The 17530-nt window shown below is 45.2% G+C and overlaps 1 protein-coding gene across 1 annotated transcript; it reads left to right on the forward strand.

The window, feature by feature from the left end:
• Positions 1–1402: 1402 nt before the first annotated feature.
• Positions 1403–17242, forward strand: tonsl (tonsoku-like, DNA repair protein). Its single transcript, XM_083632703.1, has 28 exons — positions 1403–1547; positions 1672–1767; positions 2130–2272; positions 2501–2684; positions 2864–2993; positions 3431–3602; positions 4288–4402; positions 4541–4692; positions 4801–4953; positions 5463–5588; positions 5867–6065; positions 6199–6254; positions 6399–6488; positions 6897–6969; positions 7128–7291; positions 8598–8721; positions 9117–9358; positions 10792–11281; positions 12197–12408; positions 13102–13208; positions 13366–13522; positions 13619–13697; positions 14125–14432; positions 14924–15095; positions 15316–15491; positions 15966–16039; positions 16395–16528; positions 16739–17242. The coding sequence occupies exons 1-28, from the start codon at positions 1523–1525 to the stop codon at positions 16936–16938; spliced, it is 4353 nt and encodes a 1450-aa protein (XP_083488829.1). The 5' UTR covers positions 1403–1522; the 3' UTR covers positions 16939–17242.
• The last annotated feature ends 288 nt before the right edge of the window (positions 17243–17530 follow it).

Below are 17530 nucleotides of genomic sequence, written 5' to 3' on the forward strand. Positions count from 1 at the left end.
CTTTCTTCATTGTAGCCCGACTCGACTTGAACTCTGAGAGTTTTCGAGTGAAAAAGTAATTCGTCTTACCAAGACATGCTGCGTGTTTGGTGCTCTTGTGGCGTTGCAGATGAGCTGGCTTCATTTAATTATTTGCCAGGACTTCGCAACAGAAAAAACACTGTGGCTGCGGTGGATCCGCTGAGGTACAGGTAAATCCATACAAAATGTATTTTTCATTGAACAGCCGCGGTTTAGACCTGGCGTCCCTTTTCCTTTTTTCGCTTGGCTCGCCTGAACCGAAATCCGGATCAGCCGGGCGTTTGAGCCACGCATAGTGGGAGCTATTGTTTGACCTGCAGCCAGCGTGAACGACTTCTTTTGTTTTTCACAGAGTAGAGGTGTCACAGTTAACACCTTCCAGGGAGCCGCCGGGGCTCCCCGGAACAATAGTTGCGGCGCGGAGTTTCTCTCTCTCTCTCCTCTCATCTGAAAATAAATTGTATATAATCCTCAATCTTTCCGCGTACCCCCTGCTATGTGCTCGCGTACCCCTAGGGGTCCGCGTACCCCCGGTTGGGAAACACTGGTTTAGGCGTCTGTTCTATTTTTCAGCTCTAGGCGCGCTGAACTGTCAAGCTGGCTGTTGTTTCTGGTGGACTTGGGCCATATTTTCTACCGAGTTTGCCCAAAAGGGAGGGTGGAGCATAGTGGGAGAGGAGAGCTGTCCTTCATGTGTTCCTCTATTAACGTCTTTTCTGTCAGATGTATATATACCCCCCCTGTCTCAATGCAAGTTTCACTCATGGTGTTGATGACTCATAGTCACATGATTACCCGAGGGAAAATAACAATTACAGCGGGCCAGGAAATAGACAGACATCCTCACTTGCACATTACAATAAAAAAGAGGACTCACCCATGCTATAAATCAGATCTGAAAAGTGTAAAAAAACCGCTGCTCATGTGTTCAGCGTAGCGCAGAGCGTGGCGTCCTGTGTGAACGAAAATAGGCGCCAGGCGTGCATGAAGCAATGCCTATATGCGTAGGCATAGGCATAGGCATAGGCGTAGGCATAGGCGTAGGCGTGTGTGTGAACCAGCCGTGATGATTGGTTGGGGTTAGGGATGAAGCGTGACGATTGGTCAAGGTTAGGTAAAATATCAGCGTAAGCCAATCAGAGGTAGAGTAGGGCGGAACTTGGCGCATACGGCCACCATGGCTGTCATTTCATTGGTTTACGCAGTAATGGCGCGGGACATTGTAAATTTACTGAAGGAAGATACTGCTAAAAATAATCAAACGAAATATCTAGTTTATAGTGACATCTACTGAGAGTCAGCGAGCACGATCGAGTGCGAAAATGCTATTGGTCGTGTTAACGGATAAGCCGAGAAGTGTAACAGTAAAATCCAGCGAAAAGGAGGTTTATTTTGAGAATTTGTATTCTTGCCAGTTAGCATACGTTTAGCTAACGCTAGCAGCCCAGGCGCCGTAGTTTGTCATTGATTTGTAGAAATAGGGCCGTTGAGCAGAATCAAGATGAGCTCTTCACGGGAGATAAAACGTAAGTATCGCTTCATGGCAGCAGTCTTGCTCATCTCTCTCCGCATTATTTTCCACAGTCATCAGTTAACGTTACTTACAACATTCTCATTTCCGCTTGCCCGATCTCTGTTTTGTCAACACAGAGCTACAGAAAGCAAAGGGAAAAGCCCAGAACAACAACAACATCAGAGAGGAAGCCAATATCTGCAATCAACTGGGGGAGCTGCTGTCCAGAAATGGTAAGTGTGGCTCTTCGACTCGCATCAGGATTGCAAGTCTCACTGCTGCTGACCTATTTTTACAGTCTATGCTGCTGACACATGATCAGACTTTAGCCTACACATTGAGCTAAAACACATAACGCTATCGAAATATCTATGTATCGAATCAAATATCTATGTATGCATCATAGCATTTATCATAATATGCTTCAGGGATAAATAACTACAGGACATGGACACAGATCAGACATTTTGAAGCAGTGCAGATGGAAGTTGCATATGTTCAGAAATATGTCCAGGTCGTCCAGATGTTTATTGTTGGCTATCACAATGTAAAATGTGATTTTGAATGTCATGGTCCCCTGTCTCCTGTGTCCCAGGTGATTATGAGGCTGCCATCCAGGAGCACCAGCAGGAGCTAGCTCTCTCTGAGGTGCTAAATGATGTGATTGGACGTGCTGTGGCCAATCGTAAGATAGGAGAGTGCTATGCAGAGATGGGGAATATTGAGTCTGCTTTGAAAGTGAGTAGACAATATTGTACTGTTGTCTTAAGATGCTTGCAGAAAATAAGTTTTTGCATTATTCCCTTGTTTATTGTGGCTGTTAAACCAAAGTCTCAAAAGCGCTAGTACGTTGGATGTATAACCTTACAGAGTGACACAGATGTATGGCTACAATATTCTGCACATAAAATGACACAAGGATGTTTAAGAAGCAGATGAAAGTTGTTGTGTGTTTGTCTTCTCCAGCACCAGCGATGCCACCTAGACCTGGCTCGCTCTGTCAGAGATCACGCTGAGGAGCAACGGGCACTGGCCACTATTGGTCGAACCTTCCTCTTCCGTTATGAATCAGACCAATCGAGGGAGAGTTTAGAGCAAGCAGAGGATGCCTTCAGAAAGAGTCTGGCCATTGTGGAGGAGCGCCTGGAAGGTGTGTGTGTGTCCGTGTGCATGTGTGTATCCACAGAGTTTCCTGGAGAGACTTGTCTGTCATTTGTTTTAGTGTCGGGAGTATTTCTGGGAGATTTGCTTCTTTTTTATAGAGCTACAGTAGTTTGCTGTAACCAACAATTTGTTTACTGGGACCTATCTGACCCCTGTCTCCACCAGGCACTGTGCCGGGGCGGGAGCTGAGTGAGATGAGGGCACGCCTCTTCCTTAACCTCGGTCTGGTCTGTGATCATCTGGGGCAGCCCAAGCGCTGCAGCGAGTTCATCCGACGCAGTGTCTTCATTGCAGAGTAAGATCATATTTAACTGCACTGTATGTTTTTGTTATTATTCAGATAGGTAGTGGGCAAATTACCAATGATGTTCCTTTGAAGGTTGCACCCTCTGTTTTCATCCTTCATTGATGATCCTTTCTTGACAAGGGTGTTTTTTTTATACACACAGTATATATTAGTTATATTATATTATTAATATTATATTAGCATATTAATATGCTAATATAATATGAGCATATTATATTATACATATATATATTATATATATATTATATATATATATAATATATATATATATGTGTGTGTATATACACACACACACACACACACACACACACACACACATATATATACTGTGTATATATATATATACATACATACATACATACATACATAGTATACATACATACATTGTTAATTACACTTTCTTCCTCAATCCTTAACCTGTTTAGGAGGAGCCAGCTGCTGGAAGATCTGTACCGTGCCAACTTCAACCTGGGCAACATCTGCTTCCGTAACGGGCAGCATTCGAATGCTGTGCGCTGCCTGGAGCAGGCCAAGGAGTGTTCCAGGAAGATCAAAGACAAGTTCAGTGAGAGCGAGTGCTTCCACTGCATTGGCAAGGTATGAAAAATGTATTATATTATATTATATATTGCCCATCATCATTTAGGCTCTAAACCAGAGTCCTGCACCAGGTCAGGTACCTGCCGGCCGGGTAACCCACAAAAACATTGTCTAACACCGGATAAAAATTATACTTATATGAATTCACAGGCACTTGTATAAATGAACTAAATGCGGACAGGCAGCGGGTAAGAAGAAACATTGTACGAGCCATGTATGCATTTGTGATGTGCTCACACTGCTTCAACGTTATTTCCGGTAATTTGGGAGATGACGTGGGGGGGAGTGTTGGTGTTGGAGATGTTAGGCAGCAGTTAGGCAGAGGGAAGAGTGGGGAATCTTTATTTTCTGTTGATCGTACGCTTTGTTTCTCCACATCCGGCATTGTTTCTTGTACTGCACAAAATAAACATTCAAAACTCAGCCGCAGAGTGGCGTTTGATTGGCGCCAACGATTGGACAGAAAGCCTCCCCTACTTAGCCTCTCAGCAGCTAATAGAGTCTGTATGCGTAACGGGTCGGGTCGCGGGCCTTATATCAACAACTCGGGTCGGGCCGGATTTGACTTGGAGATAATTGCAGGTACCGTGTCCGGTGCTGAGCTTTGCGCCTGTGGGTTTGCAAAACTGGACCCGTGCAGGACCCTGCTCTAAACATCATATGTATGTGTAATTGTGTGCAGGTGCAGTTGTCCCTGGGTGACTTTGCAGCAGCTAGACGATCTCTGAAGAAGGCTCTCTTGCTGGGCTCCCAGCAGCCAGTTGACAGAGAGGCGGTGAAGAAGGCTTTTAAATATGGTAAAAGAGCAATATTTGATTCACTCAGTCCTTTTGATTATTAGTTTTTATTTAAAATGTTTGCTCAGTCTCACCAGTGTAAGGTAGCTGAGTTGATGATGGCATGGTTACATTTTTCTCACAATCACAATTTCACAGCGGACCGAGGCTGTAAGTTAGAGGAGGAGATGGGGGAGGATCTGGCCAGAGAGCGGAGTCCCCATGAGGCCGTGGGGCTGGCAGAGCAGCTGGGGGATCTCTACTGTAAGGTGGGCTGCTATAGCAAAGCTCTGGATGCATACCAAGCTCAGGTGAGACAAACATGCAAATATTATGCTACTATGCGCACCAGTCTGCTCAGATGCTCTTAGAATGTCACAACAATGAATGATATAAGCTGTGGTGTTAATGCGCTATAGCTGTCTGGGGCTGAGGCACTGGGAAAGCCTGCCAGGGAGCTGGCTGTCATCCACGTGTCCCTGGCTGCTACCTACACTGACCTGAGACAGCATGGCAAGGCAGTGGAGCACTACAGACACGAGCTGGCCTTCCGACAGGGCAGCCCCACTGAGGTAAACACTCAACACCAGTGCCTTTACTAGAAAGATTTGTGTCTCAGAAATCAACATAAATCCACACAGTCATTATGGTTGTATTGAATCATGAGCCCCATATTGAATCGTATCATATATTGTCTCATCGCACACTGTAGACCAGTGGTTCTCAAATGGGCGTCCGGGGACCCCCAGGGGTCTTTGAGGGGGTTCCAGGGGGTCCCCCGCCCAAAAGGGGGGTAATTTATTTTCGCTATAATTTTATACACTTTCTGTAATAAAACATCTAAGCATCGATCTTTCGTATTATTATATGGGGGACCATGGGACAAGATCCTATCAAATGGGGGTCCGTGGTCTAATCTTTGTCAGTTTAGGGGTCCTTCATGTCAAAAAATCTGAGAACCACTGCTGTAGACAACTCATAGCTAGAGTACACTCCTCATTCTGATTCAGTGTCCATGTACACTATGTATTCTGCTCTGCTATCCATGATATGTAACTTAGCATCTGGATGTCTGTGTCAGGAGTGTAACACGTGGCTGAACATCACGGTATCTCAGGAGGAGAGCGGTTGTGCCTTTGAGGATGTCGACAGCAGCTACAGCACCGCCTTGCACTGCGCCCAGAGAGCTGGGCAGACCAGATTACAGGTGAGGTAGCACTACTAGCTCATGTTGGTTTGAAAGCTTACAGTACAGAGTGCTGGTAGAATGTGTCTTATGTACGTAGATAGTGTCCCTAAGCAGACCTGGGTGATCAAAAATGAAATGTATAAGGTCTTAAAAGCTTTGAAACTGGATACATGGGCTGATTGTGGCACATAGATCATATTAATTGGACACAGACCAAAGAAATTAGGGTTTGGGAAAATGTATGCAGTTTCCAAATGGAAAGCGCGTAGGAAGCCTGACGATCCTTGGCGCTGCAGAAGCGTGTGTTGAGGCTGTGGCTGGCGGCCCAGAGACGGAGCGGCTCGTCGAATGCCGATGACACGGAGGCGAGGCTGCAAGAGCTGTGTGCTTCAGAGGGCTGGAGTGCAGACGGGAGCGATGGAGAGGAGGACGACGAGGAGGAGATGGAGAACAGTGAACCTCTGGAGGACAGTGACATCCACCTGTCAGACTCAGGTAGGCTGTGTGTGCTGTGGACTGCTGCCATTCTGCCAACTCTGTATGCGTTTATTTACCACCAGAATTAACTTGTCATTTTTGTTTGGACCTTATCGTGCTTGTCTTACATGACTGTTCATATGATTTCTAGATGATGATTTGGAAGGTTATGACAAGATGGTGTCAGGGAGGAGGAGGACAGGAAAGGTAAGTGCTGAGTCGGGGTCTCATTGGCCCACCTAAGTCCTCCTAGATATACAGTATAGTATATGTTGTCAATTTGCACAGGAAATCATCTCGTCCTCCCTCTCCATACTGTCTCCTGCTGCTCACTCTGTCTTCTTCCTTTAGTGGAACAAGAGGAATGAGAAGGGCGAGACGTCTCTCCACAGAGCCTGTATAGACGGCAACCTGAAGCAGGTCCAGTATCTGGTGGAGCAGGTGAGAAATACATGCTTTTTAAATTTTTAGTTTCTAGAATCCTTTTTTCAATTGAAACCTGACCGAGAAACCAGGATCAATACAAACGGAAAAATTGCAGAAATACAACAAAAGCGATGCACCAAAGCAAAATACAATGGAAGTCATGCAGAAGAGTGACATTTTCAGTAAATAGTACAGTTTTCTTTATACTTAGTCCAGTTAGCAGGCGACCAGTATCAAACCAGTGGCCATAGCGTCGATAGCGATTTAAAAATTGACTAAACAAACCAATAAAATGGTTCCTTCTTGAATGTGCCACAGCAGTTTTTATTAAGTTTAATCTCACAAAGAGAGACTGGCTCTTTCAGCTGTTATCCATGGATTGTATGAGACTTAATAATGTCCTATCTCTGGACTGTATGTTAGAGTCACCCGGTGAACCCCAGGGACTACTGTGGCTGGACTCCACTGCATGAGGCCTGTAACCACGGTCACTATGGTAACTGATTAAGCTGACTTGTTACTTGTATTTAACCCTGTTTCAAAGTTTCTAAGTTGTTTTTAGGTCGGACACCGTTGCATCACTAGTTACAGTTTTATCATGAGAATCAAGAATATTGTACTCTTCTATTCATCTGTTTTCCCTCTCTCCACCAGATATTGTAGCATTGCTGGTGGAGCGAGGCGCTAACGTCGGTGACCCAGGTGGTCCCCTGTGTGAGGGTGTAACTCCCCTTCATGACGCCCTCGCTTGTGGCCACTTTAAGGTGGCTCGACTCCTGGTGGAACGAGGGGCCTCCGTCACCGTACGCAACTCCAGGGTGTGTTTGGTATTCAGTGTGTCAACAGAATACATGTTTTTGAAAAACTGTCAGAATTCTAAACCAAGTTAGGAGTGTTTTGAGTCTACCAGATGTTTCTGTCCACATACCAATTTGTTTTAATTATTCTTTCTTACCTTCATGGTCAGACAAAAACGACCATACCTGCAGTGAGAAGGGGCTCGTTTCCAATTTCCATTAGAGACCTATACATAGATGGTCATTTTGCATCCTTTGATCTTCTGAGGAGGACATTTGAGTTGCCCAACACGCACTGGCTCAGATACCTACAAGTTAGAGATTATGTTCGATCCAAGATTTGTGATTTTGAAGTTCTCCCAAATGAACATGCTTTTTTTTATGTTTTGTTAAGCCCCTCACTCCAGGCATCTTATTTCTAGATTTGTGTGTCTGTTTGATGGCTGCATCAGGGCCCCCACTGAGAGGATTAGAGAGGCGTGGCAGGAGGAACTTGGTGTTGATTTGTCTGAAATTATATGGGACAGGAGTCTGTCTGTGGTCCAACTCTGTTCAATTAATAGCAGACACCAGCTGATCCAATTTAAAGTCACTCACTGTCTTCATTGTTCCAAGTCTACGTTGCACAAGATCTACCCCTCTGACCACTATGTGATAGGTGTCAGGTGTTAGAGGGTACACTGTCCCACGTTTTTTTGGTTTTGCCCTTTACTATCCGGATTCTGAGCCAAAATATTTGATTGGTGCTCTAAGGCCTATAAAATAACCCTTCAGCCGGAGCGGAACTCGCCATCTTCGGCTGCTCAGAATCCTCTCTGCTCCTCCCTACGGCTGTGCAACAGTCTCTGACGCAGGGGACTGTCGCCAAGAGACTCATTCTGAAGGCGTGGAAGTCTCCCTCTCCACCTTCTTTTCAGCCTTTGCTGACGGACATGGTCTCGGTTATACGTATGAAGATACTCCGGTTCCTGAGGACCAATTCACTTAAGAAATTCTCAACTATTCTGGGACCCGTTTCTGGCCTACTTGGACGAGGTTAAAAGTGACAAGTAACTCGCCCAGCTGACTTCTCATGGACCCATTGCGTGGGATCCCACACACATCTCTTACAAGCACATAAGTACTTCACACGGCTGGTAGCACCACGCTGTGTCATTGGAATGTTGATGATATACAGTATGTATGCTCCCCCCCCGTGTCTGAGCCGGTTTTTGTTTTTCATGTTCTGAAAATTGCAAAATAAAATATTGAAAAACAAACAGATTACATGTTTTTGATGTACAGTATTTGTGTGTATCCATCTCATGCTGTCACTTCCTCCTCCCAGGGTGAAAGCCCCATAGACAGCCTGCGACAGTGGCAGCGGACCTACAGCAGAGAGCTGGACCAGGAGACCAGGCAGGAGTGTGCAGCTACAGAGAGACTGCTGAGGAAAGCACTAGCAGGAGGCGGTGAGGCCTTTACATCAGTCATTCTCAAAGTGGGGTCTGGGGACCCCTGGTGCCCGATGGGGTTCCAGGGGGTACCCAGCAAAAAAAAGGGGAATCATTTATTTTCACTATAATTCCATCCATAAGTAACGCAATGAAAATGAATGTATGACTATTTTGGTCATGGGTTTCATACACTTTCTGTAATGAAACATCTAAAAGAAAAAATCTTATCAGAATGGGGACCCTGGGACAAAATATTTTCAAATTGGGGTCAATGGTCTAATTTGTGTCAGTTTAGGGGTCCTTGACGTGAAAAAGTTTGAGAGCCACTGCTTTATATCATCGCACCATACCAGAAGTGGCTTGTCTTGGTCCTAGCCCCTGTCACCGACTCCTTTATCTCTCTGCCACAGTACCAGTTGCTCCAGCCCCGACCAAGCCTTTCGACGCCCTGCAGGACAGCCAGCTGTTTGATGCGGAGAACTCGGAGCCGCTGTTGTCACCAGGCCGGGACTGTTCCTCCAGCCAGGACCTGCCCAGGAGCACCAGGAAGTCAGAAGTGAGCGCAGTACCTGCCATCCCCACACGGTGGCAGTGTAATGCCTCAACACAGCGCCACAGAGCCAGAGGAACACAGGCTGCTGTTCTCTATGGGGTAAGGTCTGGTTCATGCCGTCTGTGTGTAGTTAATGCACACACACACACACGCTGTCTGCGTACCTTGGCATATTATGCTTCTTATGATTTCATAGCAACTTTGTGCCTGAAAACTCCCAGTACCTTGGAGGCACCTTATCTCTGACACAGGAACTGTCACTTTTCCCCAAAATAAAGTTTGAACGAACTTTAAGTGCCCGCAAAATATTTGAATATATTCTAAGTTAATTGGTTAATTTTGGTTAATTAAAAAAAAATATATATATACGGTATATATATTTTTATTTTTATTTTTATTTTTTTGCAGGCCAGGCCAGGCCACCGGGCATCGGCCCGACGTGCCCGATTATGCAGTCTGCGCCTGCCGGTTACATCGTATAAATATATATAATATAATATAAAATATTAAAAGAATATAAAAAAAAATCCTCAGCTGTCCTCATGGTCCAGTCAGTCAGCTCCTCTCCGCTGCTGTCTTAGCTTGGACGCTCACAGTCACAACACTGCCTCACAAACTTGGCTGCATCCAACTCGAGACAACTTTTCAGACCCTCCTGGAGACAATCTTTCTCAGAAGAGACTAACGCGACAAATCTGGAGACTTTTTCTGACATGGGATTAACATTACCAGCAAGCAGCAGTAAGCAGGCAATGACGATAGCTGGGTAAGTCCCGCTAGCATCGATGCTAAGTTAGAAAACAATGTTATTATTATTATTATTATTACTTTTTTTTCTTTTTTCTTTTAATAAAAAAATAATAATAATTTGAACAGGTCAATTACATTCGAACATGCCCCCCCTCCCCCGCATTCAAAGTTAAATTCGAATTTTGAATAAAAAGTGACAGCTCTAGTGTGCGTGTGCGTGTGTGTGAGTCATCATGCCAAAATGTGGTCCTGGTGACACCTATTATTGCGAGAACTACTACCACAGAAGCTGTTTTGAGTACTTTGTTTGCTAGTTGTTTATATGTCTGTCTGTGGACAGATTTTGTTAGCGCAATAGTAGATACCTGTATGTGGTTAAATGAAGGCCAAGTTCAAAAATGGGAATGAGCTGAGCAAGGGGGCCGCCCCCCCACCCACACACACACACATTGGCCCCCCACTTTATGCCCCAAGCCCACATTCGTTTGGTCGCTGGCATCGCGGCTGGTGTGATCCCATCGCCAGATGGTCTCTAGTTCAAGTGTGTTGTTTTTAGTCTGCTGTCTGGTCTGCATTCTGTGTGTTAATAGAGAAATAATACTAGGATTTATTAATATGAGGATTTCTCGTTAAATATTGTGTAATGCATTAGTACTTAATATTGAGTTTAAACTGAACATGTCCGCATGAATGTCAATGACGTGGCAGGTTTTAAAGTCAATGACGTGGCAGGTTTTAAAGTCAATGACGTGGCAGGTTGTGTAATGATTTGTCTTTCTCAGAGTGACAGCAGCTCCAACGACAACAGTGACTCAGAGGGTCCAGACAGTCCAGTCCCTTCCCTCCGTCCTGTCCGCCCAAGACAGCCAGCAGCCCCGAGCCAGAAGGAAGTTCCCCTGAAAAAGGAAGCCAGCTCAATCCCCAACTCTGTCTGGGAAAGCACCAGGGAGGACGCAGCGCCCTCTGTCTTCGCTCGACCGGAGTACCACAGTGCCATCCGGGGCCTGGGCAGCTCCAAAACGCTCCTCCAACCTCCGGCACAGTCCCAGTTCACCAACACGCCCGCGGTTTCTTCCAGTAGCAAATCGGCACTGGTGCCTGAGGAGGAGTATCTGGCAGATGACTGGTTGGAGGATGACCTGGGGGAAGTCCAGCCGAAGAAGAAGAGGAGGGTCGGGGCGGAGCAGAACGGAACGAGAGCGGAGGACAGCAGCTTCTCCGCAGCAGCCAGAGGTCAAAACAGACACTTCAACTCTGACACAGCTAGCAGAGGTTCGTGTTTACAACGGTCAAAACACTGTCAAATGCACATACACATTAAACACACATGCTCATAATCATAATATAAGGTAAACTTATAATGTCTTACTATGTCAGTCCCTCTCCCATGGTTTGCTTTTCCTTGTGTGATTTATCCTGATGACTTCAGTTAGATTTCATAGCTACGTAACTATACCTGCATTATTTCTAGAGCTGCCTGCAACTAACAATTATTTTCATTATCGATTAGTCTAATTAATTGTTTTTCAATTAATCGATTAATCAATTAGTCTATAAAATGTCAACAGGGCAAAAGAAACAAAAACAAAGAGAAATAGCTGCAAGCGGCAATACCAGGGGTTCGAGCCTATTGCCCCTGAAGAGGCTTGAATATCTGTCATTGGGCCAAATTTCAGGGATTGGCCTAGTGGTATGATGATGTCAAGCAATGCCCCCGAAGAGGCTTGAATATCTGTCATTGGGCCAAATCTCAGGGATTGGCCCAGTGGTATGGATGGTTAAAAAACAGGAAATGAGGTGTTGGTAATGGTAATATCGCCAAACTTTGGTAGATCAGTATAATTTTTAGTTTCTGAGTAGTGGGTGAGTTTTCTAGCCTAGGTGCAAAATTTGGTTACTGTGGGCCTTAGGGTTTCTGAGATATAGACAGTTTTACGGAAGGAAAAGAAACATACATAGCAAATACAATAGAGCTTCCAGCCCCTTCGGGGCTTGAACCCATAAAAACAGAGAAAAGCAGCAAAACGTAGCATTTGTGAACCTGTAAGCAGCGAATGTTTGGTATTGACTCTTGATCACTTGATAAATGACTGAAACCATTAATCAATTATCATAGATTAATTCAGATTAATCTTCTGTTGATCGACTAATCATTTAAGCACTAATTCTTTCATTCTCCTCTCCCAGGTTATGCAGTCCCATCTTCTTCCAGCAGGGGTCTCTCTCTCAGAAAGAATGGCTCCTGTAAGCCTCGCCAGGTCAAGATGACTCAGTTGTCAGGGATGGTCAGGCTGGGCAGACGGGAGGTCAGCAGGTCACACAGCCCCACCGTTTCGGGTGACGATGACGACTTTCGACCTGAGACGCCTCCCCCGCCCTCCCAAATACATGTCACACAGGTGAGAGAGAGAATCTGTGTTGCCTCTCCTTGATTCTGGATGGGTTTCCACTTTCCACTGGAGTGACCTGTGTTAAAACATCAAGCTACTATAATGTGCCTTGGACAAAAGTGTTTCTAAAACGAAGTATGTTGTGTTATGTTATGTTGTGATTTGAAGAGTGGATGAGTCAATGCCAAAATTCAGAAAGAGAATTCAGATTACTACTTCACCACAAGGCTTACTGCGGCTCGACAATTATTAATGCTTCAGCATCACTAGGGGCTATTACTGGAAACTCATTTCATTTGTCAAGAATCTGTCTCCATTTTTTTATTAACTTAAGACTGTGATGAATGTGGTCGCCAATGAGAGAGAGAGAGAGATGGTCAAAAAGGAGATCCATTTTCAGATATCACTGCTGCAGGAACACCATCACCCGCCTCCAGGATCATGACCTCATGTCTTCTTTACTGGATGCTTACACAAGTTCCAGATCTTTGTTACTTGACTGTAGATTTTGGCGAGATTGGTCAGTGTTGAAGATCTTTTATGTTGATAGCGCCAGCCGCCAGGTGACTGATGGGGTGATTATTCACAACAGTATGACTTTACGCCACCTGTGTAGGAACCACTACTTTATAGACTTGCATGAAAAAAAACAGTGTAAAAGGTTTGTTTAGAGTAAATTTTTATATTTTGTGTGTATTTCAGGCTCCAGCTCAAACATTCGCTGTTCCCATGCACACATCAGTGCCTCCACCAATCAGAATGAGGGTCAGAGTTCAAGAAGATGTGTTCCTCATCCCAGTTCCACAAAGGTTGGCATAACTGTAATTATGCAGAGACGTTTAGAGAGGTGTTTGAAGAATCAGGCATAATACATTTAACGGAAGATTACAAAAAATTATTGCATAAAACGGCCTTGGTACGTAGTAACACATACTGTAAGTAATGTCCTGTTCCTCCGTGTTGCAGTGAGGCAGACTCCTGCACCGTGTCCTGGCTGTGTGAGCAGGCAGCTCAGAGGTACTACCAGAAATGTGGCCTCATGCCTCGCCTCTCCCTACAAAAGGAAGGTGCTCTCCTCTCCCCACAGGACCATCTGCTGTCTGTCCTGCACACCAACGAAGAGGTTTGTGGCCAGTTAGAGGCGCAGGGGCTGCTTTATGTTCAGTGTTACTCATTTTCTCAAGACCAAGAGACTGTATTGTGGTGTGGTTGATTGCAGGTCCTGGCTGAAGTGAGCTCCTGGGATCTGCCTCCTCTCCCTGAGCGCTACAAGAAGGCCTGTCAAAGCCTGGCAGTGGGTGAGGAACACACACATATTATGCACAAACACAAACACACACATTCACATTTTGATTAGGACTCGGTATCGCCACTGATTTCCAGATTCGATACGATTCCGATACACAAAGTCCCGATTCGATTCGCGGTATTGATATTTTGCTTGGATATGAGATTCTCAAATAACGAATGCTGTAAATTGTACAAGGAACACTCTAACCTGGTGCATTATTAAAAAAATTATGTTTACAGAAGAACCAAACAACAACGGGGTTAAAACTTCAAGCATCCATAGGAAAATGCATGATATTAAAAGATTGATATTGGGATTCATGAATCGATTCAATAGCTATATTTATTTGTTTATTTATTTATATGTATTTTTAATCCTGCCCTAATTTTGAGAATGTGATGTAATGAGGTGTCTCTGGCTGTTTATTCCTGCAGATGAGAACAAGCGCGTGTCCCGTCTGTGCGAGGTGCAGGATGGCAGCTCTTCCGTGTCGGTGTGCGGCCTCAGCCTGCCCCCCTCCTCCCTCTCCCCGCTCCTGCGCGCCCTCAAACTGCAGGCCAGCCTCGCCGAGCTGCGGATTTCCGGCAACCGCCTTCAAGACAGCCTTCTCCCCGAACTGGTTGCCACGGCGATCACCATGCCTCGACTTCGCCTGCTAGACATTTCTTTAAATCACATAACGGGTGAAGGGCTGGAGAAGGCGATGAACGCCTTGAAGGGGCAGACCCATCCTGCGTTTCCGGTAAAGACCCCAGCTTGTTTTTGCTTGCTATTGTTGTTCATAGTTGTTTGTCAGTGATCCACACAGTCAGCATGCGTGGATTGGTATGATCAATTGTTAAGTAAAGAACCACTTATTGGCCTCATATTTAGATCATTACACTCATTTTACTGTGTAACATGCGTGCATGAATAGAGAAAGAAAGTGCTATCCCCAACAACTGTGGCTAGAGTGACTACCGTAATAGTCTAATAGTCACACCAGTGATCACAGCCCCTCCCTGTATGTGCTGCCTGCTGAAGTGTGATAAGCAGCAGAGGGTGTGGTGACAAACGGTTGTCGCCACAATGTTGCTAACAAGCTGCATTCTCACACAGCATGCATCATTATTCATATTTGAGAATGACTGGCTAGACTAGTAGCCACGCAGCAAATACTTATGACGGTATTAATGTATCAATAAAATGTAATAGAATCCACACAATCACTTCTGTTGTCCTTCCCCTCCGCAGTGTCTGGAGGAGCTGGACCTCAGTATGAACCCACTGGGTGACGGTGTGTCCGAGTCTCTGTCCTGTCTGCTGTCCGGCTGCCCCCTGCTCTCCAGCCTGTCCCTGCGGGCCTGCGGCCTCACCGCCCGTTTCCTCCAGCAGCATCGCTTACTGTTAGCCAACGCCCTCGCAGGTAACAGCAAGGGGGAATAACCTGAAAATGTCAAATCAGTTTCTGTGTGTGCTCTTTTAGCTGTTTTTCCTTTCGTTGAGACAGTGTTTTGTTGTACTCGAGTCCAGGACTCAGACTCGAGTCCGACTTGTTGGCGGAGGCATACAACCGCGATGCGCGTTTTTTTTTGTATTCGCGTCTATTTTGTATGTAAAACTAACATCATTCTTCCGTCCCACAGGCACAAGCCACCTGAAGTCGGTGTGTCTATCCCATAACACATTGGGCTCCACAGGCTTTGAGCTGGTGCTGAAGACGTTGCCTCTCCACAATCTCACACACCTCGACCTGTCGGCTGTCTGCAGTGGACCTGCGGATTACCCTGCTCTGGAACACCTCACCAAAGTGCTATCACATGTATGCACACACGGAGATGGGGACTTGGACTTGAGTCGCACCTAAGTCACACACACAGTGACTTGAGACTTGTCCTCAAAGACTTGAGACTTGACTTGGACTTGAGATTTGGGACTTGTGAACAATGTTTATTTTTGTGTATTAACAATTAAGAAACCATTTACTAATTATAATGTCAAGTGTCAACTAATCAATGCTGATACTGTATTTTACTAGATAAAGGAGTGAGGATAATACAGTACACACTTTGAATGTCTTAGTTTTAGCCATGCAGTGTTCTAATCAGACTGGCTGGCATGCAGCAGATGTTAGAACCCTCATCCGTAAGAGACACAAACACTTAGAGATACAGAGATGATTTGCACTGATAATTTATACAGAGATATACAGTATGTATTTACACATACTATGCCTGATCACACACATACTTGCAAATGTTGAACTCTAAAATTATTAAATGTTTGTCCATCGCAGGATGAGTGCCCCCTGACCCACTTGTGCCTGGCAGGAAACGGACTGACAGACACCAGTGTAGCCACCTTGGCCAGGTCTGTGTGTGCGTGTGGGCGTGTGGTGTTCTCTTGTATGCATGCAATGGTGTCAAAACTGTCAATATATGTTCACACAAAGAGTGCTGCCAATTTTATTTTAGACTGTATCTACATACTTTGTGTAGGTTTTGTTGATGCCATATCTGCTGCTACAATAATACATTTGCTGTGCATTCATAATTATGCGAGTGGGTGATTTAATACAATGTATGGAAATGCCTCCTGTACTAATACAGAACCAACAAATCTGGAAGGTTTTATTCTGGCATTTCTGTGGTTTTGACTATAATTCTTGTGTCTCTGTAGCTACTGTATCTATTTGTGTTTGTAACTTTTCTGTCTCTCGTTCCAGGTGTCTGCCTTTGTGTCCCTCTCTGGTGTGTCTGAACCTATCAGCGAACCCGTCTATTACCTCAGCAGGGCTTCACAGCGTCCTGATCTCTCTCAGAGAGGCAAGAAGACCGTTGGCCCTACTAAACCTTCAAGGTACCATTTGCCTTTGTGACAGGGTCAGAAATTAACAAGGGCTTGGAATGGGGGGGGGGGGGTTCCCTTGGAGTTAGGGGGGTGGGGGATTCCCTTGAAGTGGGGGTGCGGGGGATTCCCTTGAAAGTTCATAAAATCCCTATGAAAGGAAGAAATTCATTAATTACATACATACATTTTGACCTGCTCACCACTTGCTGCACCCTTCAGGCTGCCAGGTGTCTGGTCCCTGGGACAGTGCCAGTCTGGAGGGTTTGTTGGAGCAGATCAAGGACCTCCGCCTCTGCTCCCAGGGACTCAACAAGCTGGACCGCCAGGCCTTAAAGCAGAGCTGGGAGCACGGTCAGTCACACGGATACTTCCTTGACCGAAACACCAAGTGCCTGCTCTCTGCTGCCCCCTCTGTGTGAGGACAACTCTTCAAGCTCTCAACATCTGAAACCTTCAGAGAGACCAAGGACAAATCTTTATTTCTGCCATTTTCCCTTTATGACTGACACTGAATCCAATGGGTAGCCTGTTGAATTAACGGTGAGCTGCACACCTACGTCTTCAAATGGGACTTACTGAAAACAACCAATGCTGTGGCATGTGTGGACATTCTGCTGCAGATATACTGTAATATACAGTACAGAATGTGTTACCTGTTGTATGCCTTATTTATGTTGACTCGTGAAACGTCTTTGTATGCATAAATACATTTTGGTATGCTTATTGTTTGTGTTGTGATGAACGCCATCTATATAGCCTATAGAACTTTTGCATGAATTTGATTACGGAAAGTATTAAAGTGACTCTGCTGCTGTTCATTAAGCATGCCTCCCTCGTTCACAGCTAAAACGTTTCTCACACTTCAGGGTGTTGACTTGACACCCAACCGTTTCCTGGCAGAGGAGGTTTTAGTGGGCAATGTCATGGGTTGGTTTTTGTTTTTTGACTTTTGTGTTTCACCTTGGTCTAATTTTTTAAATAGTGGCCTTGACTATCTTTGCTGCATTAATA

The sequence above is a fragment of the Poromitra crassiceps genome, assembly GCF_964638095.1.
Source record: "Poromitra crassiceps genome assembly, chromosome: 3".
In the NCBI taxonomy this organism is placed as follows: domain Eukaryota; kingdom Metazoa; phylum Chordata; class Actinopteri; order Beryciformes; family Melamphaidae; genus Poromitra; species Poromitra crassiceps.